The sequence below is a fragment of the Heterodontus francisci genome, chromosome 25 (genome assembly GCF_036365525.1).
Source record: "Heterodontus francisci isolate sHetFra1 chromosome 25, sHetFra1.hap1, whole genome shotgun sequence".
Classification (NCBI taxonomy): Eukaryota; Metazoa; Chordata; class Chondrichthyes; order Heterodontiformes; family Heterodontidae; genus Heterodontus; species Heterodontus francisci.
This window is the reverse complement of record NC_090395.1, coordinates 17,268,945-17,284,879: the sequence shown is the minus strand read 5'-3', so window position 1 is coordinate 17,284,879 and position 15,935 is coordinate 17,268,945. Positions and strand designations below refer to the sequence as shown.

General features: G+C 46.2%; 1 protein-coding gene across 3 annotated transcripts in view; it reads right to left on the bottom strand.

Moving 5' to 3' along the window:
- The window catches only part of LOC137383765 (choline/ethanolaminephosphotransferase 1-like), a 50,064-nt gene that overhangs the window by 4,043 nt on the left and 30,086 nt on the right, over nt 1-15,935 (bottom strand). For all 3 annotated transcript variants that reach the window (XR_010977459.1, XM_068056925.1, XM_068056924.1), the window contains exons 6-7: nt 15,254-15,412; nt 14,211-14,336 (exon numbers count right to left, since the gene is read on the bottom strand). Coding sequence is in view for 2 of the 3 variants with exons in the window: in XM_068056925.1 (XP_067913026.1) it covers nt 14,211-14,336; nt 15,254-15,412 (285 nt within the window). In the remaining variant the exon portion in view is untranslated. The remainder of the gene's footprint in view (nt 1-14,210; nt 14,337-15,253; nt 15,413-15,935) is intronic.

The window sequence follows — 15,935 nt, the reverse complement described above, 5'->3', positions numbered from 1 at the left end:
CAACTAGGACCTACTGCAACAGAAGACTGCATTTTCATGGAATCAGTGCTTATGAGATGTATCTAATCTAGCCCCAGAGAGCAATTAAACAGAAACTCAGTCACTCAGGTCAATAAGCTTTTGATGGACACCGGCTGAAACAATGAACCCCAGTTCTCAGACCAGCCTGCTCACTGCCAGGCACACAACACATCTCTCAGGACATGAGACTGGAGTAAGGCACAGCCTGATGCCTTAGATGATGTTAGGCTTTTGCATGTACTCAGCTGGGAACTTTGTTCAGTATGTTCCAGGCTATTTATATCTTGTGGTTTAGTGCGTCCCTACTTAGAGCGTGTCTACCCTGAGGCAGTGTGGCTTTCGAGCAGAGAGATCGACCATTGACATGCTGTTCTCCCTTCGTTAGCTACAGGAGAAATACCGCAAACAGATGCCCCTCTATGTTGCTTTCATTGATCTCACCAAAGCCTTTGACCTCGTCAGCAGACGTGGTCTCTTCAGACTACTAGAAAAGATCGGATGTCCACCAAAGCTACGAAGTATCACCTCATTCCATGACAATATGAAAGGCACAATTCAGCATAGCGGCGCCTCATCAGACCCCTTTCCTATCCTGAGTGGCGTGAAACAGGGCTGTGTTCTCGCACCTACACTGTTTCGGACCACCTTCTCCCTGCTGCTCTCACATGCATTCAAGTCTTCAGAAGAAGGAATATTCCTCCACACAAGATCAGGTGGCAGGTTGTTCAACCTTGCCCGCCTAAGAGCGAAGACCAAAGTACAGAAAGTCCTCATCAGGGAACTCGTCTTTGCTGACTATGCTGCATTAACATCTTACACTGAAGAGTGTCTGCAGAGTCTCAGACAGGTTTGCGGCTGCCTGCAACGAATTTGGCCTAACCATCAGCCTCAAGAAAACGAACATCATGGGACAGGAAGTCAGAAATGCTCCATCTATCAATATCAGCGACCACGCTCTGGAAGTGATTCAAGAGTTCACCTACCTAGGCTCAACTATCCAGCAACCTGTCTCTCGATGCAGAAATCAACAAGCGCATGGGAAAGGCTTCCACTGCTATGTCCAGACTGGCCAAGACAGTGTGGGAAAATGGTGCACTGACACAGAACACAAAAGTCCGAGTGTATCAAGCCAGTGTCCTCAGTACCTTGCTCTGGCAGAGAGGCCTGGACAACATAGGTCAGCCAAGAGCGACGTCTCAATTCATTCCATCTTCGCTGCCTCCGGAGAATCCTTGGCATCAGGTGGCAGGACCGCATCTCCAACACAGAAGTCCTCGAAGCGGCCAACATCCCCAGCTTATACACACTACTGAGTCAGCGGCGCTTGAGATGGCTTGGCCATGTGAGCCGCATGGAAGATGGCAGGATCCCCAAGGACACACTGTACAGTGAGCTCGCCACTGGTATCAGACCTACCAGCCGTCTATGTCTCCGCTTTAAAGATGTCTGCAAATGCAACATGAAGTCCTGTGACATTGATCACAAGTCGTGGGAGTCAGTTGCCAGCGATTGCCAGAGCTGGCAGGCAGCTATAAAGGTGGGGCTAAAGTGTGGCGAGTCAAAGAGATTTAACAGTTGGCAGGAAAACAGACAGAAGCGCAAGGGGAGAGCCAACTGTGTAACAGCACCGACAACCAATTTTTTCTGCAGCACCTGTGGAAGAGTCTGTCACTCTAGTATTGGTCTTTATAGCCACTCCAGGCACTGCTCCACAAACTACTGACTACCTCCAGGCGCTTACCCATTGTCTCCCGAGACAAGGAGGCCAAAGAAGATGATTATTTTAAATTCGTATCAAGTTAGTTTAGGTTAAGAGAAGGCAATAGTTACCACTTATGGGGAGGGTGGGGTGGGAAGGAAAACTAACATTCATTCCACACAAGTGCCGGGCAATGACCATCTCCAGCGAGACAATCCAACCATCACCCCTTGACATTCAAACCCCATCAATATTGAGGGAGGGGAGGGGGGCAGTTACCATTGACCAGAAATTGAACTGGACCGGTCATATAAATAGCATGGCAACAAGAGGAGGTCAGAGGCTGGGAATTCTGTGGAGAGAAACTCACCTATCTCCCCAAAGACTCTCCACCATCTACAAGGCACAAGTCAGGAGTGCGATGGAATACGCTCCACTTGCCAGGGTGGGTGCAGCTCCAACTACACTCGAGAAGCTCAAAATCATCCAGGACAAAGCAGCCCACTTGATTGGCACCCCGTCCACAAACATTTGCTCCCTCCACCACCGATGCAGTGGTAGCAGTGTGTACCATCTACAAGATACACTGCAGCAACTCCCCAAGCCTCCTGACAGCACCTTCCAAACCTGTGACCTCTTCCACCTAGAAGATTGAGGGCAGCAGATGCATGGGAACACCATCATCTGCAACTTCCCCTCCAGGATACAAACCATCCAGCCTTGTAACTATATTGCCGTCATTCCTTCACTGTCGCTGGGTCAAAATCCTGGAACTCCCTTCCAAACAGCACTGTGGGTGTACTTACCCCACATGGACTGCAGCAGATCAAGAAGGTGGCTCACCACCACCTTCTCGAGGGCAATTCAGGATGGACAATAAATGGTCTAGCCAGTGACATCCACATCCTGTGAAAGAAAAAAAAACTGGATTGCGTTTTGAGAAAGCGGGTGCAGACTTGAGGGGCCAAATGGCCTCCTGTGCTGCACCATACTATGATTCTATGAAATGAACTTTCAAACAGGACGAAGAGATTTGCCTGTTCAGGGGTCAGAGTGAGAGCTGGAGCACCATTAGCAGCACTACTCAGTGCTTGTGTTTGGGCAATGTTTATTTTTAATTCTTTCATGGGATGTGGGCATCACTGGCAACGCCAGCATTTGTTGCCCATCCCAAATTACCCTGGACAACTGAGTGGCTTGCTAAGCCATTTTCAGAGGGCAATGAAGAGTCAACCACATTGCTGTGGGTCTGGAGTCACATGTAGGCCAGAACAGGTAATGACAGCAGATTTCCGTCTCTAAAGGAAATTAGTGAACCAGATGGGTTTTTACGACAATTGATGTTAGTAACGGCACCATTACTGAGACTAGCTTTCAATTCCAGATTAATTGAACTCATTAATTAATTAAATTTAAATACCAGCTGCCATAGTGCAATTTGAACCCGTATCCCAAGGACATTAGCCTGGACCTCTGGATTACTAGTTGAATACAAGGAGCTGGATGGTGACATTACTACTCACCCATCTGTGGGTGAGGTGAATGAGAGGAGCAGCAGGAGGGACAAAAACCCCAGGACATTCAGGGATCTGAACAGCAGCAAACGGAAATTCTAAATACCATCTCCCTTCACAGCAGCTTGAATATTCCCTATAATAAACACCCTGAAATCAGGAATCTGTGCTCTTGAAAATAAGCATTCATCAAACTGCTCACTGGTACCCTGTGGGAGAGTGCAGGCCGAGAATACAACATAACAAAACAGCACAAATACAGACCTCCAGGACACAGCAGCAGACCATCATTCAGTCCTTTGAGCCTATTCTGCCATTGTTAGCTGATTGGCTGATCTGTACCTCAACTCCATTTACCATAGAATCATAGAAACTTTAAAGGCACAGAAAGAGACCACTTGGCCCATCGTGTCTGCTGGACAAAAAATGATCCAGCTATTCTAATCCCAACTTCCAGCATTTGGTCTGTAGCCCTGCAGATTACGGCACTTGAGGTGCATATCCAGACTCCTTTTAAATGAGTTGAGGATTTCTGCCTCAACTACCATTTCAGGCAGTGAGTTCCAGCCCCCGCCACCCTCTGGGAGAAAAAGTTTTGCCTCATCTGCTCTCTAATTTTTCTATCACTTTAAATCTATGCCCCCTAGTCACTGACCTCTCTGCCAAGATAAATAGGCCTTTCACATCCACTCTATTCAGGCCCCTCACAATTTTGTACATTTCAATCAGATCTCACCTCAGCCTTCTCTGCTCCAAGGAGAACAACCCCAGCCTATCCAATCTTTCCTCATAGCTGCATTTTTCCAGTCCTGGCAACAGCCTCGTAAATCTCCTCTGTACTCTCTCTCGTGCAATTACATCCTTTCTGTAAAGAGATGACCAGAACTGCACACAGTACTCAAGTTGTGGCCTAACCAATGAGTTATACAGTTCCAGCATAATCTCCCTGCTCTTGTATTCCACTCCTCAGCTAATAAAGGAAAGGATTCCATATGCCTTAACCACCTTATCAACTTGTCCTGATACCTTCATTCCAAGGACATTCACTCCAAGGTCCCTCATTTCCTCTACACTTCAGTATTTTCCCATTAATCGTGTATTCCTTTGCCTTGTTTGACCTCCCCAAATATATCACCTCACACTTCTCCAGGTTGAACTCCATTTGCCATTTTTCTGCCCATCTGACCAGACCAATATCTTCCTGCAGCCTACAACTATCCTTGCTATCTACCACACTGCTAATCTTTATTGTCTGAAAACTTCTTGATCATGCCCCCTAAATTTATGTCCAAATCATTTATACCTCAAAAAGCAGAGGACCCAGTACTGAGGCCTGCAGATCACTACTGGAAACAGCCCTCCAGTCACAAAAAAACCCAATTACCCTTTGTTTCTTGCCACTGAGCCAATTTTGTATCCACCTTGTGGCATTTCCCTGGATCATGAGTTTTTTTTTAAACCAGTCTGCCATGTGGGACCTTGTCAAAAGCATTGCTAAAATCCATATAGACCACATCAACTGCACTATCTTCCTTGATACTTCAAAAAAAGTTCAATCAAGTTGGTCAAACAAGATCTTCCCTTAAATCCTTGATTAACCTGTGCCTTTCCAAGTGACAGTTTATCCTGTCTCAGAATAGATTCCAATAATTTGCCCACGACTGAGGTTAGACTGACTGGCCTATAATTATTCGGTCTATCCCTCGCTCCCTTTTTAAACAGAGGTACAACGTTAGCAGTTCTCCAGTCCTCCGACACCACACCTGTATCCAGTGAGGACTGGAAAATGCTGGTCAGACCTTCTATTGCCTCTCGATCCTTTTAACAGCCTGGGTACATTTCATCTGGTCCTGGTGATTTATCAACTTTCAAGGATGCTAATCACATCAATACTTCCTCTCTCCCTATGTTCATCACATTCTTCACACTCCTTAACTACAATATCTGCATCGTTCCCCTCTTTTGTGAAGACAGGCGCTAAGTATTCATTAAGAACCATACCAACATCTTCCGTCCACTCTCTCCTTAGTTACACTCTTACTCTTAATGTATTGATAAAACATCTTTGGGTTCACCTTGATTTTGCTTGTCAATATTCTTTCATGCTCTCTTTGCTTTCCCAATTTCCTTTTTGATTTGACCCCTCCACTTCTATACTCTCGGCTTTCTGTAGTATGGAGTTCTCTGTGTCGGACACAAGCTTTCCTTTTCGGCCTTACCTTACCCTGGAAGCTCCTTAACATCCATGGGGCTCTGGATTTGGCCGCGTCACCCTTTTTCTTTGTGGGAAAATGTTTATTCTGAACCCCTTGAATCTCCCCTTTGAATGCCTCCCACTGCTCAGACACCGATTTACCTTCAAGTAGCTGTTTCCAGTCCACTTTTGCTAAATCACTCCTCAGTTTAGTAAAATTGGCCTTGCCCCAATTGAGAACTCTAACTCCTGTTCTATCTGTCCTTTTCTATAATTATGTTAAAACTGATTGAATTATGATCACGACCACCAACATGCTCTCCCACTGCCACTCCTTCCACCTGCCCATCTTCATTTCCTAAAATGAAGTCTAAAACTCCACCCTCTCTTGTTGGACTTGCTACATACTGGGCAAAAGAGTTCTGCTGAATTCTGCTCCCTCAATTCCTTTCACAAACTTTCTTTTGGGCCTCCTTATCTCGAGAGACAATGGATACGCGCCTGGAGGTGGTCAGTGGTTTGTGAAGCAGCGCCTGGAGTGGCTATAAAGGCCAATTCTGGAGTGACAGGCTCTTCCACAGGTGCTGCAGAGAAATGTGTTTGTCGGGACTGTTGCACAGTTGGCTCTCCCCTTGCGCCTGTCTTTTTTCCTGCCAACTAAGTCTCTTCGACTCGCCACAATTTAGCTCTGTCTTTATGGCTGCCCGCCAGCTCTGGCGAATGCTGGCAACTGACTCCCACGACTTGTGATCAATGTCACACGATTTCATGTCGCGTTTGCAGACGTCTTTATAGCGGAGACATGGACGGCTGGTGGGTCTGATACCAGTGGCGAGCTCGCTGTACAATGTGTCTTTGGGGATCCTGCCATCTTCCATGCGGCTCACATGGCCAAGCCATCTCAAGCGCCGCTGACTCAGTAGTGTGTATAAGCTGGGGGTGTTGGCCGCTTCAAGGACTTCTGTGTTGGAGATATAGTCCTGCCACCTGATGCCAAGTATTCTCCGAAGGCAGCGAAGAAGGAATGAATTGAGACGTCGCTCTTGGCTGGCATACGTTGTCCAGGCCTCGCTGCCGTAGAGCAAGGTACTGAGGACACAGGCCTGATACACTTGGACTTTTGTGTTCCGTGTCAGTGCACCATTTTCCCACACTCTCTTGGCCAGTCTGGACATAGCAGTGGAAGCCTTACCCATGCGCTTGTTGATTTCTGCATCTAGAGACAGGTTACTGGTGATAGTTGAGCCTAGGTAGGTGAACTCTTGAACCACTTCCAGAGCGTGGTCGCCAATATTGATGGATGGAGTATTTCTGACATCCTGCCCCATGATGTTCGTTTTCTGGAGGCTGATGGTTAGGCCAAATTCATTGCAGGCAGACGCAAACCTGTCGATGAGACTCTGCAGGCACTCTTCAGTATGAGATGTTAAAGCAGCATCGTCAGCAAAGAGGAGTTCTCTGATGAGGACTTTCCGTACTTTGGACTTCGCTCTTAGACGGGCAAGGTTGAACAACCTGCCCCCTGATCTTGTGTGGAGGAAAATTCCTTCTTCAGAGGATTTGAACGCATGTGAAAGCAGCAGGGAGAAGAAAATCCCAAAAAGTGTGGGTGCGAGAACACAGCCCTGTTTCACACCACTCAGGATAGGAAAGGGCTCTGATGAGGAGCCACCATGTTGAATTGTGCCTTTCATATCGTCATGGAATGAGGTGATACTTAAGTAGCTTTGGTGGACATCCGATCTTTTCTAGTAGTCTGAAGAGACCACGTCTGCTGACGAGGTCAAAGGCTTTGGTGCGATCAATGAAAGCAATGTAGAGGGGCATCTGTTGTTCACGGCATTTCTCCTGTATCTGACGAAGGGAGAACAGCATGTCAATGGTCGATCTCTCTGCACGAAAGCCACACTGTGCCTCAGGGTAGACGCGCTCGGCCAGCTTCTGGAGCCTGTTCAGAGCGACTCGAGCAAAGACTTTCCCCACTATGCTGAGCAGGGAGATTCCACGGTAGTTGTTGCAGTCACCGCGGTCACATTTGTTTTTATAGAGGGTGATGATGTTGGCATCGCGCATGTCCTGGGGTACTGCTCCCTCATCCCAGCACAGGCATAGCAGTTCATGTAGTGCTGTGAGTATAGCAGGCTTGGCACTCTTGATTATTTCAGGGGTAATGCTGTCCTTCCCAGGGGCTTTTCCGCTGGCTAGAGAATCAATGGCATCACTGAGTTCCGATTTGGTTGGCTGCATGTCCAGCTCATCCATGACTGGTAGAGGCTGGGCTGCATTGAGGGCAGTCTCAGTGACAGCATTCTCCCTGGAGTACAGTTCTAGGTAGTGCTCAACCCAGCGGTCCATCTGTTTGCGTTGGTCAGTGATTATGTCCCCCGATTTAGATTTGAGGGGGGCGATCTTCTTGATGGTTGGCCCAAGAGCTCTCTTCATGCCATCATACATTCCTCTGATGTTTCCGGTGTCTGAGGCCAGCTGAATATGACTGCATAGGTGTTGCCAGTAGTCGTTTGCGCAACACCTAGCTGTTCTTTGTGCAGTACTTCTGGCTGCTTTAAGTGCTGCGGATGTTAAATCGCTGGGGGCTTTCTTGTAGTTCAACAGTGCATCCCAGTTAATATTGCGGTAGTTAAAATCCCCTATTACTGCCCTATCGTTCTTGTAGTTCTCAGAGATTTGCCTACATATCTGCTCTTCTATCTCCCTCTGACTGTTTGGGAGTCTATAGTCCACTCCCGGCAGTGTGACTGCCCCTTTTTTGTTCTTTAGCTCAATCCATATGGCCTCATTTGATGAACCTTCCAACAGATCATCTCTCCTTGCAGCTGTAAGTTTCCTTGACCAAAATTGCCACTCCCCTTCCTTTCGCGTCTGAAATCTCTATAGCGGGAACATTGAGCTGCCATTCCTGCCCCTCCTTAAGCCATGTCTCTGCAATAGCTAGATATCATACCGCCACACACCTATCTCTGCCCTCAGCTCATCTGCTTTATTTGCTATACTCCTTGCATTGAGAGATACCTCGAGCACTGCCAAACTCTATTTTCTAACCTTTGTTTCCCCTGTCTTCCAAACTCATCCAGTTATTTTCTGCCTTCCATTTTCATTTCTGATTTTGTCCCAGCCGAGTTCACCCCCAGGTCCCCAACCCCCTGCCAAATTAGTTTAAATCCTCCCCAACAGCACTAGCAAAACATCCTGCAAAGAACTCAGTCCCGGCTCTGTTCAACCCATCCGGCCTGTACAGGTCTCATCTCCCCCCCCAGAGCCGGTCCCAGTGTCCCTGTAATCTAAAGACCTCCCTTCTGCACCATCTTTCCAGCCATGCATGCAGAGAAACATAGAAAATAGGAGCAGAGTAGGCCATTCGGCCCTTCAAGCCTGCTCCATCATTCATTATGATCATGGCTGATCATCCAACTCAGTAACCTGTTCCCGCTTTCGCCCCATACCCTTTGATCCCTTCCGACCCAAGAGCGATATCTAACTCCTTCTTGAAAACATGCAATGTTTTGGCCTCAACTGCTTTCTGTGGTAGCGAATTCCACAGGCTCACCACGTGAAAAAATTTCTCATCTCAGTTCTGAAAAGTTTAGACTATGACCCCTGGTTCTGGACTCTCCCACCATCAGGAACATCCTTCCTGCATCTACCCGGTCAAGTCCTGTTAGAATTTTATAGGTTTTTATGAGATCCCCCCTCACTCTTCTGAACTCCAGTGAATATAATCCTAACCGACTCAATCTCTCCTCATCAGTCCCACCATCCCAGGAATCAGTCTGGTAAACATTCGCTGCACTCCCTCTATAGCAACAACATCCTTCCTCAGATAAGGAGACCAAAACTGCACAGAATATTCCAGGTGTGGCCTCACCAACACCCTGTATAATTGCAGCAAGACATCCCTGCTCCTGTACTCGAATCCTCTCACTATGAAGGCCAACATACCATTTGCCTTTTTTACCGCCTTTTGCACCTGCATGCTTACCTTCAGCGACTGGTGTACGAGAACACCCAGGTCTCACTGCATATGCGCCTCTCTTTATAGTGGTTCAGATAATAATCTGCCTTCCTGTTTTTGCTACCAAAGTGTATAACCTCACATTTATCCACATTATACTGCATCTGCCATGTATTAGCCCACTCACTCAACTTGTCCAAATCACCCTGATGCCTCTCTGCATCCTCCTCACCACTCACCCTCCCACCCAGTTTTGTGTCATGTGCAAATTTGGAGATATTACATTTAGTTCTCTCATCTAAATCATTAATATATATTGTGAATAGCTGGGGTCCTAGCACCGATCCCTGCAGTAGCCCACTAGTCACTGCCTGCCATTCGGAAAACGACCCATTTATCCCTCCTCTGTTTCCTGTCTGCCAACCAATTTTCTATCCATCGCAATACACTACCCCCAATCCCATGCGCTTTAGTTTTACACGCTAATGTGGGACTTTGTCAAAAACCTTCTGAAAGTCCAAATAAACCACATCCACTGGCACCCCCTCATCAACTCTACTGGTTACATCCTTGAAGAATTCTAGTAGATTTGTCAAGCATGATTTCCCTTTCGTAAATCCATACTGACTCTGCCTGATTCTACCACTGTTCTCCAAGAGCTCTACTATAAAAACTTTGATAACGGACTCTAGAATTTTCCCCACTACAGACGTCAGATTGACTGGTCTATAATTCCCTGCTTTCTCTCTACCTTCCTTTTTCAATAGTGGGGTTACATTAGCTACCCTCCAATCTGTAGGAACTGTTCCAGAGTCTACAGAATCTTGGAAGATGACCACCAATTTCTAAGGCCACTTCTTTAAGTACTCTGGGATGCATACCATCAGGTCCTGGGGATTTATCAGCCTTCAATCTCATCAATTTCCCCAACACCATTTCTCTACTAATACGGATTTCCTTCTGTTCCTTTCTCACTAAACCCATGTTCCCCAACATTTCTGGTATGATATTTGTGTCCTCCTTTGTGAAGGCAGAACCAAAGTATGCATTTAGTTGGTCAAACATTTCTTTGTTCCCCATAATAAATTCCCCTGTTTCTGACTGTAAGGGACCTACATTTGTCTTCACCAATCTTCTCTTCACATACCTACAGAAACTTTTACAGTTTTTATGTTCCCCACAAGCTTGCTCTCATACTCTAATTTCCCCTTCTTAAATCAATCCCTTGGTCCTCCTTTGCTGAATTCTAAACTGCTCCCAATCCTCAGGTCTTTTTTTCTGGTAGATTTATATGCCTCTTCCTTTGATCTAATGCTATCTCTAATTTCCCATTTTACTTTTGCGCCAGACAGGGATAAACAATTGTTGCAGTTCATCCATGCGCTGTTTAAATGTTTGCCATTGCCTATCCACCGTCATCCTTTGAAGTAACGTTTCCCAATCCGTCATAGTCAACTCGCACCTCGTAGTTTCCTTTACTAAGATTCAGGACCCTAGTCTCAATCAACTACGTCACTCTCCATCTTGATGAAGAATTCTATCATATTATGGTTGCTCATCCCCAAGCGGTCTCGCAACACTAGATTGTCAATTATCCCTCTCTCATTACACAATACCCAGTCTAGGATGGCCCGATGAAGGGTCATTGAGCGTAAACGTTAACTCTGTTTCTCTCTCCACAGATACTGCCAGACCTACTGAGTACTTCCAGCATTTCTTGTTTTTATTTGAGATTTCCAGCATCTGCAGTATTTTGCTTTTATTTTACTGCTTGCTGATTTCTTACCTCGTTCCCTAAATTCTGACTGTAGGACCACATCCCTCTTTCTACCTATGTCGTTGGTTCGGATGTGGACCATGACTGCTGGCTGTTCACCCTCCTTCTTCAGGATGCTCTGCAGCTGTTCAGTGACATCCTTGACCCTGGCACCAGGGAGGAAACACCATCCTGGATTCATGTCTGTGGCCACAGAAACGCCTGTCTGTTCCCCTGACTATTGAATCACCGATCACTATGACTCTTCCAATCTTCCCTGTAACCCCCTGTCCTGTGCAGCTGAGCCACCCGTGGTGCCATGGACTTGGCTCTGGCTGCACTCCCCAGGTGAAGCATCATTTTCCTCAGTATTCAGAAGTGAATACCTGTTGGAGAGGGAGATGCGCTTGGGTCTCCTGCACTACTGCCTGATTCTTTGACTGTCTGGTGGTCACCCATTCCCTCTATACTCTTAACCTGTTGGTGACCACATCTATAAACATTCTATCCACGTAGCTCTCATCCTCATGAATGCACTGCAGCGCCGTTTACTCTATTCCTTTCAATATCCTTACTCGACAAAAATCTATTGATCTCAATCTTGAAAGCTCCAAATGACTCCCCAGTATCCACTGTCTTTGGAGGAAAGAGCTCCAGATTTACACTACACTTGTGAAAAAGTCTTTCTTGGTTTTGCACCGGAGAGGCCCAGCTGTAATTATTATACCCCCTTGTTCTGAATTCCCTCACTGGAAGAAATAGTTTCTCTGTCTCCTAAAATCAAGGGAGTAGAAATCCTAATCTATGCAACCTGTGCTCATAATTTAACCTCTTAACCCCCAGTATCATTCTGGCAAACCTGTGTTACGCCCGTCCCCTGGATAGCTAATATCATCCTTCCTGTGGATTGCTGCCCTGAACTGAACACAGTATTCCAGATGGGGGCTAACCAAGGCTCTGTACAACTGACTTCACTTTCCATTCCAGCCCCCTTGAGATAAAGGCCAACGTGCCATTAGCTTTTTGATTACTACTTAAACCTGACCACTGGCAGTTAATGATTTGTGTATCATTTTGTTCCTCCTTAGCACCTCATCTGTCATTTAGAAAATACTCCAATTTGTCTTGGAGTCCAAAGTGGGTGACTTCACATTTGTCCACAATGAACTCCATTTGCCACAGTCCTGCTTAATTTGTTTATATCCCTTTGTAATTTCCTGCTCCCTCCCATATGCACTATTTTCTGTCCCTAACATGGTGTATTCCTCAAACTTGGATATATAACTTGCTATTTCTGGTTCCAAGTCATTAATGAAATGCTGAAAAGTTCAGGCCCCAGAACAAATCCTTGGGGAACAAAGTGTCATATTCTGCCAATGAGAAAACATGCACTTAATCCCCACCCTCCAACTATTTCCTTACAACCAACCAATTTCCACGTCAATAGCCTGCCTCCAATTTTATACATTCTAATTTTTACTAATAAATCTCTTATGTGAAACCTTATTGAATTCCTTCTGGAACTCAAAATAGACAGCATCCCGACAGAATCCCTTATTGACATAGTTAGTGACCGAAAAAAAAAAACCTAGATTTAAACAAAGCCATGCTGGCTTGCTCCAATCTGCTCATTTCATCAAGTACAGATTCTAGCAGCTTCCCCACATCTTGCATTAAACTGGCAGGTCTGTAATCACCAGTCTTCTCTTTCACATGCCGGAGTAGCACTAGCAAATTTCCAATCTAATGACACGTTATAACCAACACTGTTGGAATTTCCTCACCTATTCGTTCAACACTCTGCGGTAGAAACCATCACCTCCTGCAGCCCATTACACGAGCCGCCCCTCCTCCACCAGAGCCCCCGTCACACGCGCCACCGCCCCTCCACCAGGGCCCCGTCACACCTTAACAGGACTGGAACGAATATCCTTGCAGGGAGATTTGCTAGTGCTGTTGGGGAGGGTTTAAACTAGCTTGTCAGGGGGATGGGAAACTGAAGGGTAGCTCAAATTGGAAGGCATCAACGCTGCTGATAGGAGGTAGAAAAGCCAAAGGGCCTGTTTCTGTGCTGTATAACTGGCTACGATATTAGAAGGCAGGCGAAACAAAGGCAAACGTCAACCAAGTTTAGAATGTAGAATACTGTCAAGACGACAAGGTTAAGGGCACCTGAATGCACGCAGCATTCCCAACAAGGTAGATGATTTAAAGACACAAAGAGATAAATGGTTATGATCCAATTGCCATTCCTGAAATGTGGCTACAGGGTGACCGAGACTGGGAACTGAATATTCAAGGATATTCGACATTTAGGAAGGACAGGCAAAAAGGAAAAGGAGATGGCTTTGCACTAATAACAGATGGGATCAGTACATTAGTACGGTAGGATCTCAGATCAGAAGAACAAAATGTGGAATCTGGCCCTGGAGCCCCATTGCTGCACATCTCCCAGTCACCAGGTCCAAGGTCCCATTACAGCAAACCAATTCTTCACCTGCCACAGCACCTTACTGCAGCACACTTCTCCATTAGCAGGCCCAGGGACCCATTACAACATATCTTTCCTTCACCTGTGGCCCTTGGCAGAGCCACCTGAGATTTTGTGATGTTCCCTCTGTGGCAAAAAGACAGAAGGAAATGCATTAGGCACGCAGATCTGTTTAGCAAGTGAAAGGCCCGTGCTACAGGACACCAGTGGCATTTCCCTTCCTGTGGGCAGTGAGAGCAGCACCTAGTGACTTGAAGCAAGAGCACACGAGGGAAATCGCAACCTTTCATCTCACAATGCAGCATTCCTAGGAGTGGCTGTGGTTAGTGTCAGAATATGTACAGATACACCAAAAGTTATTAAGCCAGCTTTAGATTCACATTGGGAAGTGTCTCTGCTTTTTAGGTAGGGGTTTAGTAAATTGCAACTATTGGGCTAAATCTGTTGACCAGTGGCCCTGCTAACGATTTGAATGCATAGACAATTTAGAAGCATCTGAAAAGTAAAAAATTAAACTCGGGTTTAGGTAGGACACAGCTTACTGCCTCCACTCCTCTCAACTTACCAAAGCAATCCAGAGTACCAAGTACTCATTTATAAAACTGTTGAAGTATTGGTCCAGGAAAAGGAGCCCCGGCCCGACAAAGGCTGTGTCCTGCAAATGCATCTCACTTTTTGTCATATGAGCCACCTGAAATCAGGAGAAAGAATCTATTCATTACACCTGCAACAGGTTTAAACCACTCGCTGGTTCGAAGATTAGCTAGGAAACACCATTAGATTAATATATGGAACCTTTCATGTCCTCAGGATACCCTATGGGAACGTTGCCTTGCGAGATGGAAAGGTGCAGGCCTGCACCTGCGATTCCCCTCACCCCAAAGCGCTTTGCTGCCAATGAAGTACTTCAGAAGTGTAGTCACTGTTGTAATGTACGAAACAGGGCAGTCAATTTGCACACAGCAAACACCCACCAACAGCAATGTGATAATGACCAATCCATCCGTTTTTATTAATGCTAGTTGTGGGATAAATATTGGGACAGCTCCCAAAAATTCAAAATAGGTGCCATGCGATCTTTTACATCCACCCAAGGGGGTAGATGCAGCCTCAGTTAAACAATTCGTTTGAAAGACTGCCCCTCTGAAAGTACAGTACTTCCCAAGTACTGCACTGGACCATTAGCCTGGATTATGTCAAGTCTCTGGGGTAGAACTTGAACCCACAACCTTCTGACATAGGCAGCAGTGCTACTAACAGATGTTGACATGAGGCAAACCAGGCTCCGATAGAGTTTGCATCAATGGATGATTGTTAAGTAATCAAGGTTCAAATATCACCATGACCTATCCAAATCAGTTTTTGAGAGATTTAAGGTTGCAACCTTGAGCTCTTAATGAGGATACCTCAATTGAATTAAAGTTGTACAACAGCCATCCAAGTGACACTTTATTAGAGACTATAAGACTTTTCAGCGATTACTTGGGATGGCACTCCCTGAAGGTCAGGGTTTTTGTTCAGGAAGACTGTGTCCTTGCTGCTAGTACCGAGGGGGTCAGGGTTTGTATAGGTGGAGGTCAGTAGCCTCCCACTGTTCAGGATACATACCACTAATTTATTGGTTATTTTTGCAGAGACGAAGCCAAAAGCGAGAATGTAGAGGCAGGGGTTATTCTCAAAGAGCCGGCTGGTGGATTTCTTATAGATCATCAATGCCAGTGTTATAACTGCCCCTATGTGGAAGAATGGCGATAGCACACTTGTACCCTGTGAAACACAATGATACATATGATTAACACCGTGCCAATCATCATACCTCATAATATAATCATCTGTGCAGACAGCCAACACCAGTGCTCATGGCACAGGGTGTCCTCCAGTCAGACAGCCCACTCAGTATATCCAGACAGTGCACGGGACCGCCTGCTGGGAACAGGAGATCATGCCTGGGGTGTTGAAGCGCACCTCATTAAATCAATGTGCAGTCAGGGAGAAACATGAATAAACCACTCCCAACTCAGCATTTCCATCTACTTATGGCCATCTCCCTCACAACTGTCCACCTCTATCCTTCAATCTCCAGCTTCCCTTAATTTGTTTTTCTCTCCTATATGTTTTTGCAATATGGCCAGGGATAGACAGCAGCATTGGGAATTCGACATTTGCACCCTCACACCTCTCTGGTCGTGGCTGTGGTCTTTCTGCACCTACATGTTTGAGCTGGGTGTCTACTGTCCAGAATGGGTTTGAGAAGGCTACGCATCTTGTGACTCTTCCCCTTTCAGGGCCC